Here is a 26,909-nt window from a genome sequence, read left to right as displayed (position 1 = left end):
CGCGGATCCCGGGGAGCGGCCTGGGTCGCATCCTGGGGAAGCAACGGGGTGTGGGAGTGGGGAGCGCGGCGCGGCGCGGCGCGGGGGGCCTGTGGAGGACCCCCGCCTCGGTCGGCTCTGTCTCCTCCCCCTCCGCCCCGGGCCGCCGCTGGGGCTTACGCCACTTCTCACGCTCTTACCGTGGGTCCCCGAGCTCCGTGGGGGCTTGTGGAGCTGCGAGGCCCGTCCGCGGGCCGGCCGAGTGGTTCCGGGTGTAGGGTTCACAGGTCAGAGTTGACTCCCAAAAAAGTGCAGTCGGTTTGAAATGCAAGATGGCGGCGGCGGGTGTCTGAGAGGCGCGGCGGCCCCTGCAGGTAGCGGCGCGAGCGGGCTGGGCGGCGCGGGGCCCCGGCGGCGCGGGCTGGGGTGGGAACCTGCGCCGAGGCCGGCGGCCGGCGCGGGGAGCGAGCGCGCGGCGCGGGCGGCCGGAGGGAGGCGAGCGGGACGCGGACCGGGGGGCTGAGCCCGCCCGCGGCGGCGGGCGGTGGGCGGCCCCGGTGCGGGGCATCCGCGGCGCGGGACCGGGCCTGCCCCGGTGGCGGGGAGACCGACCGCGGGGGACCGACCGCGGTTCCTCGGCGTCCTCCGGCCGGGGGGGGGGGGGGGCGGGTCTGGCTGAGGGCAAAAATCTCAGCTCCTGGCTTTGCGAGGAGATGGAGCAACTTGGGGTTGTGCGGGGGGGGTCGAGGTCCGGGCCTCCGGGGGGGGGCGGCGTCTGGGACTGGGGGTCCCGGGCCGCAGTGCGGGCCTGGGTCTGGGGGGCGTGCGGCCGGCTCGCGGGGTCGCGGTCTCCAGGGTTGGAAGGTCTGCTGGGAGCCGAGCGCTGGTTTGGGGTGCGAGTTCCGGGGGAAGGAGAAGGCTGTGCACCCCCTTTCGGGGCGAGGTCGTGCCCCCACTAGGAGTTGAGTCCTTAAGAACTCTGCGACGATTTTGAGGGAGCCCCGAGTGCTCGGGGGAGAAGTTAGTTCGTGAGGATGGAAATGTCCTCTGCCTTACAAGTAGACCGCTCTGGGGTGTGTGTGTGGTGGGGGGGTAGAAGAGGGCCCAGAAGAATCTCTGAGCCCTGGGGCCCGAAAGAAGCGACCCGTAAAAAGGTCGGACCCACTGGAAGCAGGAAAGACCCACTGATGATTGGGATGAAGGACAAGAAGAGGGTGTGAGAGGATCGTGGTCTCATCGTGATGTCCTTTCCCTGCGGTGTGTCTTTACACCAAAATTGAAGCTAAGGGATTTGACGTCCTTTGTGTCAGTATGTCTCTGATCCCTTCCACGAGTGACAGTAAGGAAAGAGCAAACTCCAAGAAGGCAAAGATCCGGTTTGATTCCCTTAGCCAAGGTTAGTGAGGGATCAAGCCTCCGGGAAGGCTTCAGTGAAACACCCAGGGCCACGAATTAGGAAACTGGGAATGGGGTGATAGGAGAGGAAGGCAGACAGAGCAGATGGCCCACAGCACTTTACCATACTCAGCTCTGCACTTGCAGAAAGAGAGGGAGAGATAGGCAGACAAGAGACAGCGAGAGGGAGAGAGAGACAGAGACAGAGGGAGAGAGATGTAAGCGTGGCTGGTAGGGACTTTGTGATGTGATTAGATGGGATTCCATGTAACTTGAAAGGAAGGAGTAATTCTTTTAGAGATTAACTTGATTTTTTGGGGGGGAAAGGAGAAAAAAGAAATAAATCTCACGATGGGGACATATACAGTGGCTCAGGAATAGGGAGGTTGATCAGCTTCCAGGAAGTAATTAAAGTGACTATGTGTTGGACTGAGGTGTGTGTGTGTGTCTGTGTGTCTGTGTGTTACACACACATAACTGAACCTGTAATTTGAGTTGGTAATTGTTTCTTCGACTTTGTGTTATGTGGTGCTACATACATCATCTTTGTTTCTGAAAATCTTCTTAAGAAGTCGTTTGTTCTTAAACTGGTAGTGAGGATTAGCAAGAATTAGTTTTACCAGGGAGGTAGGCACTACTGTATTTATAAATAATTTTGATTTCTAATGTAGTAATTCCAACTCCTGATTTTAAGTAAAAGAAGAATGAGAGCTGCCAATGACAATAATATGGTAATAGGACATCAAAGCAAAAGGGCTTTCATGAATGATTTTTCCTGTTTTTCTCTCCTTCCTCTAAGCATTTTAAGGTTACACAGATTAATTTTAGGAAGGAGAAAAATACATATTCTTGACTCTTTAATATAAAATGATAGCATCTTTCTTTTTTTGTAGAAGTACCTCCCCATATCTTTACTTAACAAGATTAAAATGAGAAAGCAAATAATCCAGTAACCCATGATAGCTATGATTCCTGCAGATTTCTTGAGCCTCCTTCATTTTCAAAACAGCTTTAGCATCTTCACTGGAAATGAAACCATACAGTTGAAGTATAAACTAGTTCAGAGCTTCATATTTGGAACATTATTATACATGTGTGCCATCCTCTGGCTCCATCAAAGTGCACATTGCTCTAGTTTCATATTCAGTTTTGAACAGATTAGGCTGGGTGAACTAGGGAGGCATGGGTACCAGATGGTTTGCAAATATGCTAAGGCCGAAAACATAAATGTGCCTGTGTGGAAGATGCTCATTAGTTGCTTTATTTCCTTTATAGCTGAGCTAACTAACTGGATTTGCACATTCTTTTTTTTTTTTTAAGGAATAACATTTTCTAGTTATTAGTAAAATTGATAGCATAGACGTAGTTCACTTAGGTTTTCTGTCTTTTGTATCACCTTTCATAATCAGATGGAAAGATGATGTGATGATATATAATAATAAACAAAATGTGATATTTGACACTTAGTTTTCCATAAATTGTAGCTTAATACTTTACATGAAAATGCTATTAAAATAATTAAACTGATCTCAGCTATAGTTGAGGGAATAGCCTTTTTATTTATGCTGCAGCAGTGTAGATTTGGGCTAAGAAGATTGCTTATTGGTTTTTTGTTGTTGTTGTTGGTCCTGGGGTCTGAACCCTGGGCCTGGGTGCTCTACCACTTGAGCCATATTGCCACTTCTGGCTTTTTCTGTTTATGTGGTGCTGAGGAATTGGACCCAGGGCCTCATGCATGCAAGGCAAGCACTCTATCACTGAGGCTTATTGGAATTTTAACAGTATAGAAAGTTCTGTACCCTAAGCTATTTTCTAACTTAATGTCATAGTCAATGCACTTATTCATGGAAGTGTTAGAACTTATTTACTGTACTGTTTGTGGTAATAACCAGGTATTACATTTTTTTTTATCAGCATACATTAGCTATACGAGGGAGGATTTTATTCTGACATTTCCTCTTAACAATGTTTTCCAGTCAGTCCTCCCTCTATTCCTCCCCATTACCCTCTTCCCCTTCCTGATAGAATAGCAACAGGTTCACTGTTCTATTTTCATACATGCGAACCATCTGTTTCTACCATATTCATCCTCACTCACTCTCCTTGTTAACCCAACACCTCCCATTAATACCCAAGCCTCCTCAATGGAGCCTGTTTCTCTTTCCTCATTCCATCCCTCCCTGTTGATCAACAGCTTTCATTGAGGTTCTTTATGCCATTTTCACATGTAGTCACATTGTATCTCAAAATTATTCACCCACTGTGTTTTTCCCTTTCTCTTCCTGGATAGTCCCCTAGACTTACATGTATGTTTATTCATTCAGATATGTACGCGTACCTATGTTTGTTTATGTCTGTGAATACGTCTTTTAGATCTAGCTTCCACAAATGACTCAGGCCTAGTTTTCTTACTTGGCTCTTTCATTCACCTCTAGCACTCTACCCCTTGAGCCACACCTTCCATTTGGCATTTTGCTGGCTAATTGGAAATAGAGTCTGTCATGGTTTTCTACCCTGGCTGGCTGTTACTCATGACTTGGATCTCCGCCTCCTCAGTAGCTGAAATCACAGTCAGGAGCCACCAGTGCTGGGCCCATGTCTTCTCTTTTGAGCTTATCTTATCTTGCTCAGTATATTTTCCCATTCCATCCGTTTTTCTACAGTGACATGGGGTCATTTTCTTTCTCTTTTTTTTTTTGGGGGGGGGTCCAGTTGTGGGGCCTGAACTCTGGGCCTGGGCGCTGTCCCTCAGCTCTTCAGCTCAAGGCTAGCGCTCTGCCGCTTGAGCCACAGCGCCACTTCCAGCTTTTTTCTTTTTTGCTATGTGGTGCTGAGGAATTGAATCCAGGGCCTCATGCATGCCAGGCAAGCGCTCTACCACTGAGCCACCTTCCCAGCCCGGGGTCATTTTCTTATGTCTATGTAATAAGCACACTTTTTTTTTTTTTTTTTTTTTTTTTTTGCCAGTACTTGGGTTTGAACTCAAGGCCTGTGCTTGCATGGCTAGTATTATTACCATTTGAGCCACCCTTTCAGTGTGGCTTTTTGCTGGTTATTTTGGAGATGGACTGTCATAGCCTTTTCTGCTCTGACTGGGTTTGAACCTAGTCCTTTGAATCTCAGACTCCTGAACACTGAGGTGTAGTACAGATGTGAACACCAGAGCTTAGCTAGTACATTAACTTTTAAGTTTTTGAATATAAATCCCTTTTTATAAATAATCCTATGTGCTTTGTGCTGGTGGCTCACACCTGTAATCCTAGCTACCCAGGAGGCTGAGATCTGAGGATCACGATTCAAAGCCAGCCCAGGCAGAAAAGTGCCTGTGAGACTCTTACCTCCAATTAACCACTGAAAAACCACTGGTGGAGCTGTTGGTCAAAGTGATAGAGTACTAGCCTTGAGCAAAAGAGCTCAGAGACAGTTCCCAGGTCCTATGTTGAAGCCCCTCAACTGACAAAAAAATAAATTAATTAAATAAATAAATTTAAAAATAAATAAATTAAAAAGTAATCCTATGTAACTTCAAAAGTAAGATATTTATTTATTTGTTTTGTTTTTGTTTTTTTTTTTTGTCGGTTGTGGGGCTTGAACTCTGGTCCTGGACGCTGTCCCTCAGCTCTTCAGCTCAAGGCCAGCGCTCTACCACTGGAACTACAGCACCACTTCCGGTTTTCTGGTGGTTTATTGGAGATAGGAGTCTCACGGTCTCTCCTGCCCGGGCTGGCTTTGAACTGCGATTCTCAGATCTCAGCCTCCTGAGTAGCTAGGATTACAGGCGTGAGCCACCGGCGCCCGGCTTAAGATATTTATTTAAAAATTTGATACTGTTCTTGAATAACAGCCAACATTTCTGTAATATTATTGAAAGATTTATTCAATTCTTTTTTTTTAATTTTTAATTTTTTTTTTTTTTTGGTTGGTTGTGGGGCTTGAACTCTGGGCCTGGGCGCTGTCCCTTAGCTCTTCAGCTCAAGGCTAGCGCTCTACCACTTGAGCCACAGCCACTTCTGGCTTTTTTCTTTTTGCTTATGTGGTGCTGAGGAATGGAGCCCAGGGCCTCGGCATGCAAGGCAAGCGCTCTACCACTGAGCCACCTTCCCAGCCCCTATTTATTGAATTCTTATTGTTCTATCAGTAACAAGATTTGCATGACTGAAGTTGATGATTTATATTATAATCAAGATTTATATTTGAGCTTACATTTTCTAGATTATATTTTATTTTATTTTTGTCGGTCATGGGGCTTGAACTCTGGGCTTGGGTGCTGCCCTTGCGTTCTTCAGCTCAAGGTGAGTGCTCTACTGATTGAGCCACAGGGCTACTTTCGGTTTATTTGAGATGAGTCTCACGGAGTTTCCTGCCCAGGCTGGCTTTGAACTGCGATCCTCAGATCTCAGCCTCCTGAGTAGCTAGGATTACAGACAGGAGCCACCGGCACCCAGCTGAGGTTGTATTTTATATAATTTATTTTTAAAATAAATATTAACATGGAAGTTGCCAGATATTGCCTGTTTATTTTGTCAGTCATGGGGCTTGAACTTGGCCAGGGCACTGTCCTGGGACTTGAGCTCTTTTTGCCCAAGGCTAGTGCTCAACCACTTTGAGCCACAGCTCTACTTCTGGTTTTCTGATGGTTAATTGGAAATAAGAGTCTCACAAACTTTCCTGTGTGGGCTGGTTTCGAACTGTGATCATCAGATCTCAGCCTCTGAGTAGTTAGGATTACAGGCATGGGCCACTGGTGCCAGCTTCAGATCCTTTTTTGTTATTGGTGTGTGTACACACACATGTACACACATATGCCAGTACTAGAGCTTGAATTCTGGCTTCTTGCTCTCCTTTAGCTCTCTTGCTAATAGCTAGTGCTCAACCACTGGAGCCATGCCTCTTGTCTCACAATATTTGTTGGTTATTGGAGACAGAGTCTCCTGGACTTTTGTTTCCTGGATGGCTTCAAACTGTAATCCACCAGATCTCAGTCTTCTGAGTAGCTACAATTACTGGTTGAGCCACTGGCATCTGGCCTCCATATATTATTCTTTTTGTTGTTGTTGTTGTTGGTTGTGGGGCTTGAACTCTGGGCTTGGGTGCTGTTCCTATGCTCTTCAGCTCAAGATGAGCGCTCTACCACTTGAGCCACAGCACCACTTCCGGTTTTCTAGTGGTTTATTGGAGATGAGAGTCTCATGGACTTTCCTGCCTGGGCTGGCTTTGAACCGTGATCCTCAGATCTCAGCCTCCTGAGTAAAAATATCTGTCACTAAAGATTTGGGATGTAATACTGCCCATATAATTTCTGACTTCCTTTATCCTTCCTTCCTTCCTTCATTTATTTGTTTACTTATCTATTTATATATTTTGCCAGTCTTGGAGCTTGAACTCAGGGCCTGGGCACTGTCACTGAGCTTTTTTTGCTCAAGTCTAGCACTCTACCACTTGAGCCACAGCACCATGTCCGGCTTTTTCTGTTGATGTGGTAGTGATGAGTCAAACCCAGAGCTTCATGCATGCTAGTCAAGCGCTCTACCACTAAGCCACATTCCCATTCCCAGACCCTTTATCCTTCTTTTTTCTTTTTTTAAATTTTATTTTATTGGGGGAGGGGGGAGGCGGGGAAGGGAAGTGAAGGGTAAACAAAGGAGGAGGCTGCAATGCTTGGTAAGAAATGTATGCATTATCCTGCCCATGTAATTGTAGCCCCCCTGTACAGTATGTTCTCAAATAAAATAAAATACAATTAAAAAAAATTTATTGTAAAGATGCTGTACAGAAGGGTTACAGTTACATGAGTAAGGTAATGAGTACATTTCTTATCAAACATTGTTACCCCCTCCTTTGTTTTTTTTTTCCTACTATCCCTTCCCTTCCTCACCTCCCCCCTAAAGTTGTAAAGTTCATTTCCAACACAGTGTCTTGTGAGTATCATTGTTGCAATGGGTCATCCTCTGTCCTTGTTTCAGCATTTTATTATTCCTCTTCCCCTCCCCAAATTAGATAAATGTGTATATACAAGATGCAGGGTACCAAAATCAAACAGTGACAACAGGGGATATACCATGGGAAGAGGAACATACAAAAGAAAAAAAAAATCACATAGTACATTAAAAACAACAACAAAGCAAAACCTCTTGTGTATATCGTGAGGTTTATCCTTTTTTTTTTTTTTTTTTTTTTGGTCGGTCTTGGGGCTTGAACTCTGGGCTTGGGTACTGTCCCTGCACTCTTCAGCTCAAGGAGAGCGCTCTGTGGCTTGAGCCACAGCTCTACTTCTGGTTTTTGAGTGGTTTATTAGAGATAAGGGTCTCATAGACTTTCCTGCCCAGGCTGGCTTTGAACGGTGATCCTCAGATCTCAGCCTCCTGAGTAGCTAGGATTACAGGTGTGAACTACTGGTGCCCGGCCTTATCCTTCTTTTAAAGGTCTTTTCCTATTTGGTTGTGTTGAAAAGTTTTGATATTTCTAAGTACTTCACTTATAATTATCTAGCTTCTGTCCTAAATCTACTCTCTTACAGCCCAGTATTTTCAAAAATTTTATTAAAGCTTCACTAGGCATTGATTTTATTTGGGAGGGTGAAAGAGAGAATGAAAACAACTTCTCCTAATATAGGATTCTTTATGTGAGCAATTTATTTTATGAAATACATTAATGTTACATTTTGAAGCCATGTTGTGTGTGTGTGTGTGTGTGAGTGTGTGTGTGTGTGTGTGTGTGTGTGTGTGTGTGTAGGGATTAAATTATGATCAATATCTGCCTATTAAAGCCAGTTTATTCCAGCATGGTTTAATATATTCAGAAGCATGAAATGAGAAACAGTGTATTAGTTTGGTTTATTGTTACCTTGATTGTCGAGACAAAAGACTCTCTTTGTAATACAACTTGAAATTTATATCTTAAGATCAGAACTAGCCTATAATCCTAGCTACTCGGGAGTCTGAGATCTGAGTATTGTCGTTCAAAGCCAGCTCAGGCAAGAAACTCTGTGAGACTCTTATGTCCAGTAAACGAGGAGAAAACTGGAAGTGGCGCTGTGGCTCAAGCGGTAGAGTACTCACCTTGCGCTGAAGAGCTCAGGGACAGCACCCAAGCCCAGAGTTCAAGCCCCACGACTGACAAAAAAAAAATCAGAACAATCTAACAATCATAGGTGCACAGGTAGTAAGTGAATTTGGTTTGTTCCAGAGCATAGGTTCCTGAGTCTTTATAGTCTGTATACTGCCACAAAGAACATCTTGTTCTATTTGATTATTTAATGTACATGGTTTGAGATCAGCTCTTCAGTTTCAGAAATCCACTCACCCTAAATTTTTAAAAATGCTCCGAATTACAAAGAAATGTTCTAAAGGCATCTCAATATCAGGAACTGAAATAGCATCACACAAAGAAGATTTTCATTGAAAATATTAAGCGCTCATTTGTTGCATGTCTAGTTGCTCTGTGTCTATATGCGTTTTAGCAGCTCTTCTCTGGAGATGCTTGTTTAATAAAACATTTTATATTTGCTATGTAATTTAAGAATTGATTGAAATAGGTTAGCAATTTCCTATAACAATTCATTTCAGAATATCACCTCCCTTTTTGGCAGCTGTTTCCTGTCTTCTAGTCCACATCCTCTAGATGGATAGCTAAGGAGTAACCTCCTAGAGGTAACAGGAAATGAAATTTTAGAATCTCAGACTACAGAGATAAGATCTTTACTGTCCCTACCAGGAAACCGCTCTTTTGGTTTTCATGAAAATACTGTGATTATTCAGCCTAAGATTTAACTTAATTAGGAAGTATTTCACTAGCAGACTTTTCTTTTTTTTTTTTTTTTTTTTTTTTTGGGTCCGGTCATGGGGCCTGAACTCTGAGTCTAGGCGCTGTCCCTCAGCTCTTCAGTTCAAGGCTAGCGCTCTACCACTTGAGCCACAGTGCCACTTCCGGCTTTTTTCTTTTTGCTTATGTGGTGCTGAGGAATTGAACCCAGGGCCTCATGCATGCAAGGCAAGCGCTCTACCACTGAGCCACCTTCCCAGCCCCTAGCAGACTTTTCTTTCCTTTCTTTTTCTTTTTTCTTTTTTTGTTAGTACTGGGGCTTGAACTCAGGGCCTAGGTACTGTCTCTGAGCTATTTTGCTCAAGGCTAGAGCTTGACCACTTGAGCTACAACTCCATATTTGGTTTTTTGGTGGTTAATTGAAGATAAGAGTCTTGAAGGGGGCTGGGAAGGTGGCTCAGTGGTGGAGTGTTTGCCTCACATGCATGAGGCCCTGGGTTCAATTCTCCAGCACCACATAAACAGAAAAAGCTGGAAATGGCACTGGGCTCAAGTGGTAGAGCACTAACCTTGAGCTGAAGAGCTGAGGGACAGCTCCCAGGCTCAGAGTTTAGGCCCTACAACAGACCAAAAAAAAAAAAAAGTCTTGAGGACTTTTCTGCCCAGGCTGGCTTAGAATTGCCATCCTCAAATCTCAGCCTTCTGAATAGCTAGGATTACAGACATGAAGCACAAGCACCAGCCTAGTAGATGTTTTGATGTACTTAATTATTTCATGGCCTAAGAAGGCTTATAAACTTGTATGTATGTAATGTTAGCAGTAACGAAAGAACAGGGTATAGGGGGGGATCATCTTCCTTTATTCACTGAATTTAGTATTCATGCTTCAAGAACAACAAACATACTGTTATCCTTTATTTTTGGTCGGTCATGGGGCTTGAACTCTGGGCAATGTCTTTGAGCTTTTCAGCTCAAGGCGAGCGTTCTACCACTTGAGCCACAGTGCCACTTCCGGTTTTCTGGTGGTTCATTGGAGATAAGAGTCTCATAGACTTTCCTGCGTGGGCTGGGTTCGAACCGAGATCCTCAGATCTCAGCCTCCTGAGTAGCTAGGATTACAGCATGAGCCACCAGTGCCTGGCACAAGTATGATTTTTATTAAATTTCCTAAGTTGTTTACCTACTTTGGGTAAACCAAACATTTTTAGATATTAATCTGAATTTTCAGAGATAACTTTTTAAGTTTTGGTTATACAATACCAGTAGTGGCGCTGTGGCTCAACTGGTAGAGCACTTGCCTTGAGCTGAAGAGCCCCAAGCCCAGAGTTCAAGCCCCATGACTGACCAAAAAAAAAAAAAAATACTAGTATTTCACAACACACTGATTGTAATACTATTTGGGAGTAGCCATCTAGTAAGAGCTAATTTAAACTCCAGCTACTCTGTTAGGCAATTTCATGTTCAAAGGGTAGACTACTAGATTCTTTAAAGTTATTATTGACTTATCTTGCCAACATTAATAATTCTCCCTATTCCAGTTAATACAATTACGAGTAAGTTTATGTGTAAACACATAAATGTATACTCTTACTCTTGGCTCTTAGTTTGACTAAGTTACCTTAAAATTAAATTTTTTATTTAAAAAAGCTAACTTCAGTATTGATTTTTCACATTATAGACTATATATATTCACATTTTTAATTTTTTTTTTTTTGGCGATTGTGGGGCTTGAACTCTGGGCCTGGGCGCTTGTCCCTCAGCTCTTCAGCTCAAGGTGAGCGCTCTACCACTTGAGCTACAGAGCCACTTCTGGTTTTCTAGTGGTTTATTGGAGATAGGAGTCTCACGGTCTCTCCTGCCCGGGCTGGTTTTGAACTGCGATCCTCAGATCTCAGCCTCCTGAGTAGCTAGGATTACAGGCGTGAGCCACCGGCGCCCGGCGACATTTTGAATTTTTTGAATACAGTTTAATAGTTATTTGGTTGTTCTGTATTAGTAACATTTTTAATGTGCTGTTTTGAATTTGGGCTACCTTTCAATATTGATTTTTTTATTTCTATGAGGTAATATTTTCTCCCTGAAATTAAATTTTCATAAGGTCACGGCATAAAGTATAAAATCTCCTAAGTTTAACTAATATTGAGAATAATAAAAAAATACTTTTTTTTGTAGGCGAAGACTACGAGCTACTTCAGAACTATAGTAATGATGGCCTGAGCTAACCACCTAACTGGAATGAAGGGTGCCCTTCCGTGTGAAAGAACACAATGCTGAGAAGGCCATGGCAAGTATGTGTTTGAGACAATTTATAAACCTCGGATCCAGTCTGCTCATGTTAAATTCCATGACACTCTGTCTGGTTAATGATAAAACTCTTTCTACTTTCTTTAAAATGTACTTTCAGCCTTTAACAACCATGAGAGAATTGACCAATTTTCAAAGGAAAAAAATCACACTTCATAATAAATCTTAACATGGTAAATTGATCATTGATTTTTAAATTAATATTTGTTGAAGTCTGTCATGTGTCAGTCATGCTACTGGGTATTGTGATAACAGAGTAAACAAGGCAGATGAAGGTCCTGAGGACAGAACTTGCAGTGTGCTGAAAATGGGTGCGAAATTTTATTATTCTTTACCTATTTCTAGAAGCTCATTTGCCTATTTCTAGAAGCTTATTTCTAAAAAATAAGCTTCAAGACTTACATGAAGAGTTTCTGAAAATGTATTTTCAACATGTAGGCTGCTGTTAATAACTAGTCATCATTATAAAATTAGGATCTTGAGTACTTTCAAATTAAATTCATATATGTTAACTATACTAATATTTATATATTTGACTATATTTTACATATGTTCATTTTTACCTGATTAACCAGTCTTTGTAAGAAACATTATATACTATGTTTCAAATTGTGTCTCAGTCCAGTTGTTACTTGAAATGATTTTACAGAGAACTAAGAATTAGTAGTTAATGAAATAGTAGTTAATGTAATAATCACTTTGATTTTAAAAAATTGAGACTTTAGAGTTCTTAAAGTATTACCAATATTAATTACTATTTCTTTCAAAGTTTTGTTTTTGTTTTTGTTTTTTTTTTGTCTGTTGTGAGGCATGAACTCTGGGCCTGGGCGCTGTCCCTCAGTTCTTCAGCTCAAGGCAAGTGCTCTACTATTTGAGCCACAATGCCACTTTTGGCTTTTTCTGCTTATGTGGTGCTGAGGAATCGAACCCAGGGCTTCATGCATGCAAGGCAAGCACTCTACCACTGAGCCACCTTCCCAGCCCCTCTTTCAAAGTATTTTTATACATTCAGTCTTTATGTACTCAGTATATAACGTTTATAATATCTATAATAAATATATATATATACAATGTTACACACACACACACACACACACACACACACACACACACACACACACACACACACACACACACACACACACACACACACACACACACACACACACACACACACACACACACACACTTGGACTCAGGAAGCTGAGATCTGAGGATTGTAGTTCAAACCCAGCCTAATTGACCACCAGAAAACTGGATGTGGTGTTGTGGCTCCGAGTGGTAGAGAGCTAGCCCTGAGCAAAAGAAGTCAGAGACAGTACCCAGAGTTCAAAGCCCCACAAAAAACACAAAATAAAAAAAACCTACTCCCTCCATTCCTCTCCCTATTAACACTCTCCCTTCTTAAAACAGTTTCAGAAAATTTTATTGTTCTATTTTCATACATGCAAATGAACTACTTTGAGTATATTCATTCTCATTTACCCTCTCTGTTAGCCTTCTCTACTCCAGATGGTAATGCATTTAGATCATACTTTTTATTATGTTTTAATTGCAAAGCCACCTAAATACTCAGTTGTGCAATTGACCTTTTATAGGTAAGTAGTATACGTTTTCCCAAACTGATTTTTCTTTATGTGTATATCAGTCCTGAGGCTTGACCTCAGTGTCTGAGCTCTCTCCTTAAGTTTTTTTTATTTTGCTCGAGTCTACCACTTTACCACTTGAGCCACAGCTCCACTTCTGGCTTTTTTGGTAGTTAATTGGAGAAAGTATCATCGGCTTTCCTGTCTAGACTGGCTTGAACTGCAATCTTCAAACTCCTCAGTAACTAGGATTATAGGTATGAGCCATGAGTGCCCAGCTCTAACTTGATTTTGAGCCCTGTTTTTAGTAGACCTTCAAATAGAGCTGGGCTACCTGTCCATCCACAGTAGTGGTCGTTTCCTCCTCCTCCCCCTCCTCCCTCCTCCTCTTCTCTCCCTCCCCCCCTCCCACCTCTTCTCTGGGCACCAGTGGCTCACACCTGTAATCCTAGCTGCTCAGGAGGCTGAGATCTGAGTATTGCGGTTCAGAGCCAGCATGAGCAGAAAGTCTGTGAGACTCTTATCTCCAATAAACCACCAGAAAACTGGAATTGGAACTGGCTCAAGTGGGTAGAGCACTATCCTTGAGCTGAAGAGCTGAGGGACAGCACCCGGGCCTAGAGTTCAAGCTCTATGCCCAACCCCGACAAAAAAACTTCTTACATTTTTGCTCTTGCTTTTTCATTCAATATGTGTGCCTTTTTAGACAAGTTGCTTTCTCAAAAAAAACAAAAAACAAAAAAAAAACAAAGCCGGGCGCTGGTGGCTCACGCCTGTAATCCTATCTACTCAGGAGGCTGAGATCTGAGGATCGCGGTTCAAAGCCAGCCTGGGCAGGAGAGACCATGAGACTCCTATCTCCAATAAACCACCAGGAAACCAGGAGTGGCGCCATAGCTCAAGTGGTAGAGCGCTCGTCTTGAGCTGAAGAGCTGAGGGACAGCGCCCAGGCCCAGAGTTCAAGCCCCACGGCCGACCAAAAAACCGAAAAAAATGAGAAAATATGTAATTCTAAACAAGTAATATTTCTTATTCTCCTAGAAGCATTTTTCAGACTAGAAAATAGTGTCAATTAGACTCTGTGTATCAAATGCATGGGTAAAGGAAGCATTATTACTTGTTCAGCATTATTACTCTTAGGCAGTTACATGTTCCTATTTCCCACAGGAAAGCCTTCTCTGCCACTTTGCTAGAAGCTTTCTGCAAATGTGCGCCTGATAGTTCTGACTACTTCTCTTACTGCACTGATTGCAGTTATTCTAAATGTTGCTTGCTTTGTTAGACTAGTGTCTGACAGAGTACAGACGATCTGTATTGGTCACCACTGCATTCCCAATGTCAACTCAATGCCTGGCACATGCTTGACATTCCATAAATTGTTGTTATATGGATTTCTTGAAGGGTCTTGGTTTTATAGGTGAGGAGCCCGAGGTTGAAATTGAGTAGCTTTTCCAGATACCACAGTGACAAAAGGGACTTCAAACTGTATGGTTTAATCCTTTTTTTTGGGGGGTCCAGTCGTGGGGCCTGAACTCTGGGCCTGAGTGCTGTTCCTCAGCTCTTCAGCTCAAGGCTAGCGCTCTACCACTTGAGCCACAGCACCACTTCCGGCTTTTTTCTTTTTGCTTATGTGGTACTGAGGAATCAAACCCAGGGCCTCAGGCATGCAAGGCAAGTGCTCTACCACTGAGCCACCTTCCCAGCCCCTGTATGGTTTAATCCTATACCCCAATGTCTGACTAAATTAATTACCTTGAGCCTAGGTTTAACTTCCATAAAATGGTGCATTGCATTAAGGTCCTTGTTTCCTCCAAAATTATGACTATAATAAGAATCCTGGTCATACTTTATTTTTTTCTTTGTCAGTTATGGGGCTTGAACTCAGGGTCTGGGTGCTGTTCCTGACCTCTTTTGCTCTAGGATAGCACTCTACAGCTTTGAGCCAAGCTCCACTTCCTGTTTTCTGGTGGTTAATTGGAGATTGGAGTCTCACAGACTTTCCTGTCCAGCTAGCCTTAATCCTTGATCCTCAGATCTCAGCCTCCTGAGTAGCTAGGATTATAGGTGTGAACCACCAGTGCCTGGTTTAGGGATTCTTATCTGTTAAATAATATACTGTGTCTAGTTTTGTTAGGAAAATCATGGAGAACCTGAAGATAGATTGTGCCACACAAACAGTTTTAGAAGTAAAGAAGAATTGTATTTCTCATAGCTACATAGTTGAATGTGGAAGTAAGCGGAGGTTGAAGTAGTCAAAAATACACGAGCTAATCAGGTTTTTGTTTGTTGGGAGTTGTCAGTTTTTTTAGACCAGGTCTTGATCTCCACTATGATGAGCTGAAGCCTTTTTTTTTTTTTTTGGCAGGGGTTAATCCCCTAAGTAGTTTCATTAATATTTTTTCTACAAATTGTAGGGGTTTATAAGCTAACATGCCCATTTACGTGTACAGTGCGTCCTAATTACAATCGCCCTTCCCCTCACTTCCTCTCCTGGCACCAGCTGCCCCTCACCCACCAGTCACACCAGGTTTCCACTTCCTTTGTCACATGTTGATGTTTAGTATTACAGTTGTATTTGTCCAGCATTTCCTTGTCCCTTCATCACCTTCTCCCCTAACTCCCACCCCACTCAAAACATATTTCATTCTCATTTTGTTAAAGTTTCTGTCTGCTGTCTGGGCTTGGGCGCTGTCCCTGGGCTCTTCAGCTCAAGCCTAGCACTCTACCAGTTGAGCCACAGCACCACTTCCAGCTTTTTCTGCTTATGTGGGGCTGAGGAATTCGAACCCAGGGCCTCATGCATGCAAGGCAGACACTCTACCACTGAGCTACCTTCCCAGCCCTCTAGGGAGGATCTTACCACTTACAAAGTCAAGTATGCAGCTCTGTTTCTACAAAAATGTCTCTCATTTAATAAAGTCTGTTGTATCTTCTCATAAGGACCTTTTTTTGTTCCATACTCTTTGGAGCAAGCTTTTCTCTTTACTTCACCTAGCAAAGATGCTAGTAAATGAAATCGTTTTAAATTCTGGTGGGAAATGAATTAGATCACTTTTTGCTCATTTTGTTCATTTGGATTCACTTAAAGGTTGACTGAATTAGCACCAAAAATTATTTTTGATGGTGCTGGGGTGTGAACTCAGAGCATAATGGCTTGTTAAACAGGAGCTTAACTACTTGAGCCATCCTTCTTGCTCAAAATTTAAAATAGTTTGATTGCTACATTTATTAATCTTTCAATGATTTAAGATCACTTTGTAAATTTCAGCAATTGTCGCTTATGATGATATCCCTGGGCCCTGTTGGAGTTTGTAGGACTATTTTCCTATTCCTGTTAGTTTAATTAAATATTTAGGGATTACTTGCTTGACTCGCCTTCTCATACTCAATGGAGACAACAGACATGAGTGAGATTTCAGACAAAATAGTTCAGTGGGAAAGTGTTACATTGAAAATATAAAGGTGCTTTGCTCATTGGAGTAAGACTATTGGTAGGAAAAAGAAAACTGCATGGTACATAATATTAATAAGGAGACCACAGGTATAAATGGGGAAGTAGGGATGGAAACGGATAATTGCTTTGCTACTATATGGTAAGTACCATAATAGAAATAAACAGGAAACGATGGGACCAAGTTAAAGAGAATGAATGTTCTAAAATGGATAGAAGGATCATCACATCAAGTGAACAAAGTGACCTAGCATCAAGAAGAATGGGCTGAGTAAAGTTCTGAAAATGGGTTAAGTGTTTCAGGAATGGCAATTACTTAGGTGGAAAGAACATAGTAGTAAAAAGGAAAAAGTTGAGATGTAAATCTGAGGTTGGGGTGGGCTAGTCAAGGCAGTTACGTATGCTGTAGGGAGCTAGAACTTTATTTCTACACAGTGACCCGCAGCAGGGGCATGGTGTGAGTAGACATTTTATAAATTCTACTAGTATTGTACAGAATGATTAAGTGTAATGTTTCTGACACTTTGATCATTCATCTTCCATTTTTGCTATTTTTTGCCATACTTAAACTTGCTTCTGGGCAAATGAGCCAGACCAGTAGGAAGAAAACAAGTGACAGATTGAATTACTTACACATATAATGACCATCTTTTTTTGTTATCTGTGGCTTCTTTTATGGTTTGAAAGATCCTTTCTTGTTAACAGTTTGCCATTTTACATTGATGGTATTCTCCTTGCCAAAGTAGGCCCTTTTCCTCTTCCTTTCTAATATCTAGCCAACTAAAAGATTCAAACAAACAAGCATGGGTTTGACCATGAGTTCCACACAAAATCTTCATGGAGTTGGTTTGGATACAACCATTTATGTTACCTAATGTGTTTTCTTTTTTTGTTGTTGTTGTTGGTCGTGGGGCTTGAACTCTGGGCCTGGGTGCTGTCCTTCAGCTCTTCAGCTCAAGGCGAGCACTCTACCACTTGAGCTACAGCGCCACTTCTGGTTTTCTGGTGGTTTATTGGAGATAGGAGTCTCACAGTCTTTCCTGCCCGGGCTGGCTTTGAACCGTGATCCTCAGATCTCAGCCTCCTGAGTAGCTAGGATTACAGGCGTGAGCCACCAGCACCTGGATCCTAATGTGTTTTCTGATTCTTATCTTAATGTAGATCTTTATGACTGAGCTGTACAACAACTTTAAATGAGTGAAATATAACCATAATTTGCTTCAAGGATCATTGCCACTCATTTTAAATTTATTTCAATGTAGGTGATTGGCGTTGTGCTTCAAAAATTTCAGCAGTTCAACAGTATTTTATCTGTCAACAGTAAGCTCTTTACTTGATTGCACCATGAAAAAGCTGCTAAAGAGACTTGTTGAGCACAAAAGTGGACTTGAAGAACCACAAGCCATTGTTTTCAAATGAAGAATCTTGAATAGTTTTCAGCCTCAATGCTTTTCAATCAGCACTGAGATTTCGCCCATAACATCAGAATGGCAAGCAGGCGAAAGTCAACAACACCTTGCATGGTCCTGGCTAGTGAACAGGATCAAGATCTTGAGTTGATATCAGATTTGGATGAAGGTCCTCCAGTACTAACACCTGTGGAAAATGCCAGAGCAGAGAGTATCTCAAGTGATGAAGAAGTTCATGAGTCTGTGGATTCCGACAATCAGCAAAATAAAAAAGTTGAAGGTGGCTATGAATGTAAATATTGTAGTTTCCAAACTCCAGATTTAAATATGTTTACTTTTCATGTGGATTCAGAACATCCCAATGTAGTACTAAATTCATCTTATGTTTGTGTTGAATGCAATTTTCTTACCAAAAGGTATGATGCACTTTCTGAGCATAATATGAAATATCACCCAGGAGAAGAGAATTTCAAGTTGACAATGGTGAAACGTAACAACCAGACAATCTTTGAACAAACAATAAATGATCTGACCTTTGATGGTAGTTTCGTTAAAGAAGAAAATGCAGAACAAGCAGAGTCCATAGAAGTTTCTTCTTCAGGAATCTCTATCAGTAAAACACCTATCATGAAAATGATGAAAAATAAAGTAGAAAACAAACGGATTACAGTCCATCATAACTCATCTGAGGACACTCCTGAGGAGAAAGAAAATGAAATCAAACCAAACAGGGAAGAAAAGGTAGAAAATGCAAATTCTTCAGCTCCAGAATCTACCACCAGTACTTCCGTTGTAAACAGAATACACGCAAATACTGGCAACACAGTGGTGACCCCCGCAGCAGTTCTTCCTGGGCTATCACAGGTCATAACCGCCGTGTCTGCTCAGCAGCACTCAAACCTGATTCCCAAAGTCTTAATCCCTGTTAATAGCATTCCTGCCTACAATGCTGCACTGGACAACAATCCTCTCCTACTGAACACCTACAACAAATTCCCTTATCCAACAATGTCAGAGATTACTGTTCTTTCGGCTCAAGCAAAATATACAGAGGAACAGATCAAGATATGGTTTTCAGCTCAACGCCTAAAACATGGTGTTAGTTGGACTCCCGAAGAAGTAGAGGAGGCGAGAAGAAAGCAATTCAATGGGACAGTGCATACTGTACCTCAGACCATAACTGTCATCCCGACCCACATTTCCACAGGGAATAATGGTTTACCATCTATTTTACAGACGTGTCAAATAGTTGGTCAGCCGGGTCTGGTCCTTACTCAAGTAGCTGGAACAAACAGCTTGCCAGTAACAGCACCCATAGCCTTGACAGTGGCAGGGGTTCCAAATCAAACAAGTGTCCAGAAAAGTCAAGTCCCTGCTGCTCAGCCTGCTGCAGAAACGAAGCCTGCCAGTGCAGCACTTCCGCCCCCCCAGAATGCCAAACCCGAAACTACGCTGGCAAACCCCGATTCATTTGGTATTCGGGCAAAAAAGACAAAAGAGCAACTAGCAGAACTAAAGGTTAGCTACCTTAAAAGTCAGTTTCCCCACGACTCAGAAATTATCAGACTTATGAAAATAACAGGCCTCACAAAAGGTGAGATTAAAAAATGGTTCAGTGACACAAGGTACAACCAGAGAAACTCAAAGAGTAACCAGTGCTTACATCTCAACAGTGATTCCTCGGCCACCATTATCATAGACTCCAGTGATGAGACCACAGAGCCCCCACCTGTGGCAACCTCGCAGCCTAAACAATCCTGGAATCCCTTTCCCGACTTCACGCCCCAGAAGTTTAAAGAGAAAACCGCAGAACAACTTCGGGTCCTTCAGGCAAGTTTTCTCAACAGCTCCACACTTACAGAAGAAGAATTAAATAGGTTAAGAGCACAAACCAAACTTACGAGAAGAGAAATTGATGCTTGGTTTACAGAGAAGAAGAAATCAAAAGCTTTAAAGGAAGAGAAAGTAGAAATCGATGAAAGCAATGCAGGTAGTTCCAAAGAAGAAGCCGGGGAAACTTCTCCCCAAGAAGAATCGATCACCCCCAAGTCAGGGAGTACGGGCAAGATATGCAAGAAAACCCCTGAGCAGTTGCACTTGCTAAAAAGTGCATTTGTTCGAACACAGTGGCCATCACCTGAAGAGTACGACAAGTTGGCGGAAGAAAGTGGACTCGCCAGGACAGACATTGTTAGTTGGTTTGGCGACACCCGTTACGCGTGGAAGAACGGAAACCTGAAATGGTACTACTACTATCAAAGTGCCAGTTCAGGCAGAATGAATGGTCTATCTTCCCTTAGGAAAAGAGGGAGAGGGAGACCCAAAGGACGTGGAAGAGGAAGACCTCGGGGGCGACCCAGAGGCGGCAAAAGAATTAACAACTGGGACCGGGCACCGTCATTGATAAAATTTAAAACTGGAACTGCCATACTTAAGGATTATTACCTGAAGCACAAATTTCTTAATGAGCAAGACCTGGATGAACTTGTCAACAGATCACACATGGGCTACGAGCAGATTAGAGAGTGGTTTGCAGAAAGACAGAGACGATCCGAGTTAGGTTTAGAATTATTTGAGGAAAACGAGGAGGAAGAGGAAGTTGTTGAAGATCAGGAAGAGGATGAAGAAGAGACAGATGATAGTGATACTTGGGAACCCCCACGACATGTGAAGCGGAAGCTTTCTAAATCGGATGACTGAAGTGTGTAAGTGTTCACCTGAGTGTGTTATAACTGTGTAAAGTACCTTATTGGATAATGTGTTTTCTAAAATACTTTTCCATAATAAGAGGACTAGATGTCATTAGGCTAGCCAAGACATATATGAGTGATGATCAGGTGTAGTTTGATTATCATATTTAGTTTTAATATTGCTTTAATGACTAATGTTGCTTTTTTTCTTAAGTGCCAGTCCTGGAACTTGAAATCGGGGTCTGGATGCTGTCCCTGAGCTTTTTTGCTCAAGGTGAGCACACTCTGTCACTTGAGCCACTTCTGTTTTTTTGATGGTTAATTGAAGATCAGAGTCACACAGACTTTCTGTCCGGGTGGCTTCAAACCTTGATTCTCAGATCTCAGTCTCCTGAGTAGATAGGCTTACAGGTATGGGCCTTTGGCACCAGGCATTTTTTTAATGTAAAATAATCTTCAGGGTTGGGAATGTGCCTTAGTGTTAGAGTGCTTGCCTAGCATGTGTGAAACCCTGGATTTGAGTTCTCAGTACCGCATAAACAGAAAAAGTTTGAAGTGGCGCTTTGGCTCAAGTGGCAGAGGGCTAGCCTTGAGCAAAAGAAGCTCAGGGACAGTGCGCAAGCCCTGAGTTCAAGTCCCAGGACTGGCAAAAAATTTTTTTTCAGTTTGTTTCAAAGAAAAGTTATTCACCTGTAAGATAGGAGACAGGGAATTAAACACTGAAGGTAAATGAAATGTAGTTCTTGTGACCTTCCCTTCATTAAAGCTTTATTTTTTTTTTCTATTTAAGGAAAGGATTCAAAAACTAAAACTAGCCGGGCGCTGGTGGCTCACGCCTGTAATCCTAGCTACTCAGGAGGCTGAGATCTGAGGATCCCGGTTCAAAGCCAGCCCGGGCAAGAAAGACCGTGAGACTCCTATCTCCAATAAACCACCAAGAAAAGTGGAAGTGGTGCTGTAGCTCAAGTGGTAGAGCGCTCGCCTTGAGCTGAAGAGCTGAGGGACAGCGCCCAGGCCCAGAGTTCAAGACCCACGACCGACAAAAAAAAAAACAAAAAAAACTAAAACTAAAAAGAAGGGGAAAAGTATACTGAAGGAAGGAGACTTACTACAGGGTGAGGACTGTTCAATGTTAGGAAACTAGGTCAAACAAGTATAGTTTTTTTTCATTATATTGTCTCAAAAGTATTCAATTTTTAGCTAGAGTTTAAAGCACTTTTATGTTAAAATTATTCAATATCTTTTGTCTTTTAAAAGCAAAGCTCTATAAATTCATGTTTCCTTATTAGGTACCTCTGTGTTTGAGAAGCTGCAATAGAAATGATTTCTTAGGCAGAAATAATTGGCAAAAGGAAAATAATAGATACGATATTAAATTAACTGTTTATATAAGATATATTTTCGGGGCTGGAAAGGTGGCTCAGTGGTAGAGCGCTTGCCTTGCATGCCTGAGGCCCTGGGTTTGATTCCTCAGCACCACATAAGCAAAAAGAAAAAAGCCAGAAGCGGCACTGTGGCTCAAGTGGTAGAGCGCTAGCCTTGAGCTAAAGAGCTGAGGGACAGCGCCCAGGCCCAGAGTTCAGGCCCCACAGCCGGACCCCCCCCCAAAAAAAAGATATATTTTCATTCATTGATATAAAATAACTGTGTTCCCAGTACAAATACTATGTTTGGTTAAAAACAAAATCTCTGGCCAGGTGCAGTAGTACATACTTATAACCCCAGCAGTTTGTAGGAATAGACAGAAGATGGGGAGTTATGATCAGTCTGGACTACATGGTGAGACTCTCAAAACAAAATAAATGAATAGCCTTAAAAGTGGAAACAAATATAGAATAAATATGTAAGGTTTTAGTATGCTCCTTAATACATTACCCATTAGATTAATCAAAATTAAAGGTTTAGCCAGGCATCGGTGACTCACGCCTGTAATTTTAGCTACTCAGGAGGCTGAAATCTAAAGATTGTGGTGTGAAGCCAGGAAAGTTTGTGAGTCTCTTATCTCCAATAAAGTACCAAAAACAAAAAAAAAACAAAAACCAGAACTGAAGCTGTGGCTCAAGAGGTAAAGCTCTAGCCTTGAGTATAAAAACTCAGGGACAGTGTCTAGGACCTGAGTTCAAACCCCAGAACAGGCATGTGTGCGTGCGCGTGTGCGCGCACGCACGCACGCACGCACGCACGCGCACGTACACACACACACACACACACACACACACACACACACACACACACACACACACACACACACACACACACACACACACACACACACACACACACACACACACACACACACGGTATAATTGTAAATCTGTTACCTGGTTTGGAATTAAGACTTCAGTCCTTAATACTTTTGAACAAAGAACAGGTTTTATTCTTTTCTGTTTTGTATTTGGGATAAAAGCACATGGTTTTGCAGACAACAAAGTTTTCATGAAATTTGTGTGTGTGTCTGTGGGCTGAATAACATTATGGTAGCAGAATTAGTGCAAGTAGGGAGGAAATGAAGAATAGACCTTCATGATTATTACATATAAGCATACTTATTTCCTCTTCTTCCTACATCTGTAACCCATTGTTCAGTTCTTAGGTTCTCTTACTCTACATAATAGTAACTTAATTCCTCCATATCTTTCCTCTGACTTGTTCATTTTAACAATTATTTACAGAGATCTTAATATGTGCTAGGTGATATTCTTCTTAGCTAACATTTTTGGGAAGAACAACAGATGAACTAAAATGTACCTATTTTAATAAGCGGTACAAATCTCATCTTAGGTTTTAAAGCATAATATAATCATTGTAAGTCACAAAAAGCCAAATGGTTTTTGTACAGTTTTATTCTGAAGTCCCAACTGTCTACCTCCTCATGTCAGCAAACTTCAGGACAGGCGTTGTTCTGACCCAAATGCATAAGATATTTTTTAACAGGCCTTTTTTTTTTTATTGCTAAACACAAGAATGCACACTCAGCTAAGATTAAATCAACAAATTTGTTTCTGCAGTGAATTGCTGTTATAACCTCTGCAGTGATTTTCTGGGGAATTGTAACCTTCTATAAAAATAAGGTGAACTTTTCTGTATAGTGTACTAGAAACTTAAATTTAGAGGATAATTCTTGTGTTTATATTAACACTCTTATGGATACTAATTACAGGAAAAAAAATTCGCATAAATCTTCAGCTTTTAAAAAATGGTGTTTTAGCCTAACCTGATTCCAGGCTAGCCCAGGCAGAAAGCTCACCTGATACCTTCTTGACTATTAGCTGCTGCGGCAGTGTCACACAACTATCATCCCAGCTATGTAGGAGGCTAAGATTTGGTGGGTCTCAGTTCCTGGCCAGCCTGGGGAAAAAGTATGTGAGCCTTTTGTCTCAACAGAAGCGGAGTCGTGGCACACGCCTCTCACCCCCGATATTTCAGAAAGCATAAAATAGAATGATCGCAGTCCAAGCATGCACACTAGGCCAAAAGGGAAGCCCTGTCTCAAAATAACCAGTTCCAACAAAGTCTGAAAGCATGGCTACACAGCAGCGCACTTGCCACACAAGCAGGAGGCCCTGCGTTCAGAGTCTCACACACACTACCAAAACAACCCAAAACAGTGTAGGTTTATTCATGTACTTTTTGGTAAATATAGAAGGTTTTAAACAAGAGCGTAAAATTATAAATATTAATTAGTATGTCATTGTTGCAATAAAATACTTTTTCACTTATAGAGAATTCATCATAGATTTCCTCCAAGCTTTTTTTCTTCATTTAAAATAGGGTTCAATTTACAAAATTACCAAAATCTTTCTAAAGTAGCCACTGTACTAAGTGGAGGCACATATATCTTTAATACATATATCTTTTGCACATGCCAACCTAGTATAGAAACATTTTGTAATTTGATAATTACAAATACTGACAATGGAATATATATTTCTTACTAATAATTTTTTGTAAACAATTCCAGAAAGGTGATAAATGTCTGTAAGCAAATCATACACACAAAGTCTAGTGAGATGTATGTGGTAGGTGATCACAGTGTCAGTAAGAAAACAAGATGTGTTGTTATTGGTAATTTGTATCATTTTTGCTCTTAAAAGTAGTAAAAAGTAAAAAATAGTTTTCTTTAAGTTTCAGCTTTTTATGATGTTTTTCTTTTATAGCTGCTTAAAATGTTGAAGGAGAATTAATTCTTCAACTCAAGATGTCTGAGTTACTGTGAATGGGGCCAATCTTTGGTGACACTGAGAAATGTTACAAGGCATACACACTCTGAAAAAAAACAGGATCCAGTATCCAAAAGAAATGGACTTAATGTGCCAAAGTTAAACTACTGCAGTTGGCGGAAGTTCTGCAATGTAAATAGAACACTAATGAAAAAACAACTTGTAAAAATTCAGATTTTAGTACAGTTCGTTTTTATTCTGCTAGGATGGAAACATTCTGAATCTTCAACTTTCTGAAGGGGGTTGATGACCACTAGCACTTCTCATTTTCAGTGCAGCTTACTGCTTTGTGTCTAGTTAAGACAGGCTGGACTGCCCGCATTCTTCCATATATGATGAAGCTTACAGCTTTTGAGTGACCAAACATTTTACAAAGTAAAAATTACTTAGAAATGGGAGAGGAAAAATGCTGATTTATTTCTGTAAATTATTTATTTGTCTCTGCACCAAGATTAAAAGTTGTACAAGGGCTTAAAAAATTTCAAGTGTAAAAATATACACATACTGGAAGAGAAAGATTTGTGGTATCACTGGCCCTTAAGGATTAGATCTTCCATTAAGCACACTCATGGGTACCACTATTTCTACTTAGTATATGTGATTTTTTTCATTAGATGCGAATTTGCTTTGTACTAAGCTAAAAATAATGCCGAAGAAGGAAAAGAAACTGGTGTAAGTTGAATAGAGTGAAATACCATGCCAAAAAATGTGAAAAAGAATCATGTAGTAAAATACTTGGAAGGGGATGGCTTTTTTTTTTTTTTACAATCATGTGGAAATCAGGAATGTTCATATTGGATCAGAATTTTCAAGAATTACCTTTCAGTGGAATTCCACCTTGTGTAACACTTTCAGGGATTAGAGGAAAAAAAATTCTGAACTGATCCCAATGAGTTAAAAGTTAGCTGTTTACTTAGAATCATGGGAATGCTGTGAACTCTTGCTGAGACTGAAGGTTCACAGGAACTTACAACTTTGTAAAGACAGGTGCTGTTCATCCCCAGTGAGAAGGACCTTCTCTTTTCATAGGACCACTTTGCATAATGGGCTTTCTTCATAGAGGAAATGTTCAGATTCATTAGCTTTGAATTTTTAAAATGTTTTTCTGAATGATCACATGTAGTGGGCTTGGCCAGTTTATCTAATTTAATGAATAATAAACATTAAGCTCTTGGTTAAATGTCAGCTAATGAAAATGTTATGAAAAAGCATGCTGCTTTCATTTTTATAAACTTTTTATTTTTTAACGATAGCTTTATTAGTAACTCCAAATGCTGCAATTTAGCTGATTCTTCCCTCAGACAGCTGGCTTTGTGGGTGGCTTTTTTCATACTACTGGTAACTTTTTTAAAAGAAGCAATGTAAAGACTGTAACAATTGAATGCACTAAACTGTTTTTTTCTTTTATATATTCAGAACTTCTTAAAGCACTCTGTATTATAATGATTAAATTGCTCCCTTTTTTAAAACCATTGCTGATGTGGTCTGAGTTTTGTTTGGCAGTAATTTTTATGTTTTCAAACATCTGAAATGTCAAGTATTAGAAATGAAACCTTTGAATATATTTATATTATGTTTCCCTTGTAATATGTTAACTGTATAGCTGTAAACAACTACTAATACAATTTCCCATCACTTTTATAGGTTTGATGAAATTCTGCTCTGATGTTCGCTAGCTTTAAATATATTTATTTGACAGAGCAACAGAACCTTTCCCTCCTGGTTGACTGTGACCTTGAATACAAAATAAAAGCAGTGATGAGTAGTTTTCAGTGATTTGTTTTCATCTTTAACTGAGTCGATTTTTTTTTTTTTTTTTTTGTCAGTGGTGGGGCTTGAACTCTGGGCCTGGGCGCTGTCCCTCAACTCTTCAGCTCAAGGCAAGCGCTCTACCACTTGAGCTACAGCGCCACTTCCGGTTTTCTGGTGGTTTATTGGAGATAGGAGTCTCACGGTCTCTCCTGCCCGGGCTGGCTTTGAACCGCGATCCTCAGATCTCAGCCTCCTGAGTAGCTAGGATTACAGGCGTGAGCCACCAGCGCCCGGCCTGAGTCGATTTTTTTTAATGGTGGTAAAATATACATAAAATTGGCAATTACACTCATTTTGAAAAA

General features: G+C 41.4%; 1 protein-coding gene across 2 annotated transcripts; it reads left to right on the top strand.

Moving 5' to 3' along the window:
• Positions 1-26,560, top strand: Zhx1 (zinc fingers and homeoboxes 1). 2 transcript variants are annotated; one of them, XR_011365701.1, is made up of 5 exons: positions 1-353; positions 11,308-11,423; positions 17,739-20,590; positions 21,366-21,690; positions 24,733-26,560. XR_011365701.1 is itself a non-coding variant. In XM_069991355.1 (4 exons), the coding sequence occupies exon 3, from the start codon at positions 17,964-17,966 to the stop codon at positions 20,583-20,585; it is 2,622 nt and encodes an 873-aa protein (XP_069847456.1). In that variant the 5' UTR covers positions 2-353; positions 11,308-11,423; positions 17,739-17,963; the 3' UTR covers positions 20,586-20,590; positions 24,733-26,560. The 2 variants fall into 2 exon arrangements, 1 of the variants encoding a protein (XP_069847456.1); XM_069991355.1 differs by lacking the exon at positions 21,366-21,690 and having other exon boundaries at positions 2-353.
• Positions 26,561-26,909: the final 349 nt, after the last annotated feature.

This window comes from Dipodomys merriami, unplaced genomic scaffold, assembly GCF_024711535.1.
Source record: "Dipodomys merriami isolate MVZ:Mamm:240054 unplaced genomic scaffold, mDipMer1.0.p SCAF_4, whole genome shotgun sequence".
NCBI lineage: Eukaryota > Metazoa > Chordata > Mammalia > Rodentia > Heteromyidae > Dipodomys > Dipodomys merriami.
This window is presented reverse-complemented; position numbering and strand designations above follow the sequence as displayed.

Excerpts from the sequence above, each read along its gene's own strand:
- Zhx1 (XM_069991355.1), top strand. The coding sequence starts at position 17,964 with ATGGCAAGCAGGCGAAAGTCAACAACACCTTGCATGGTCCTGGCTAGT.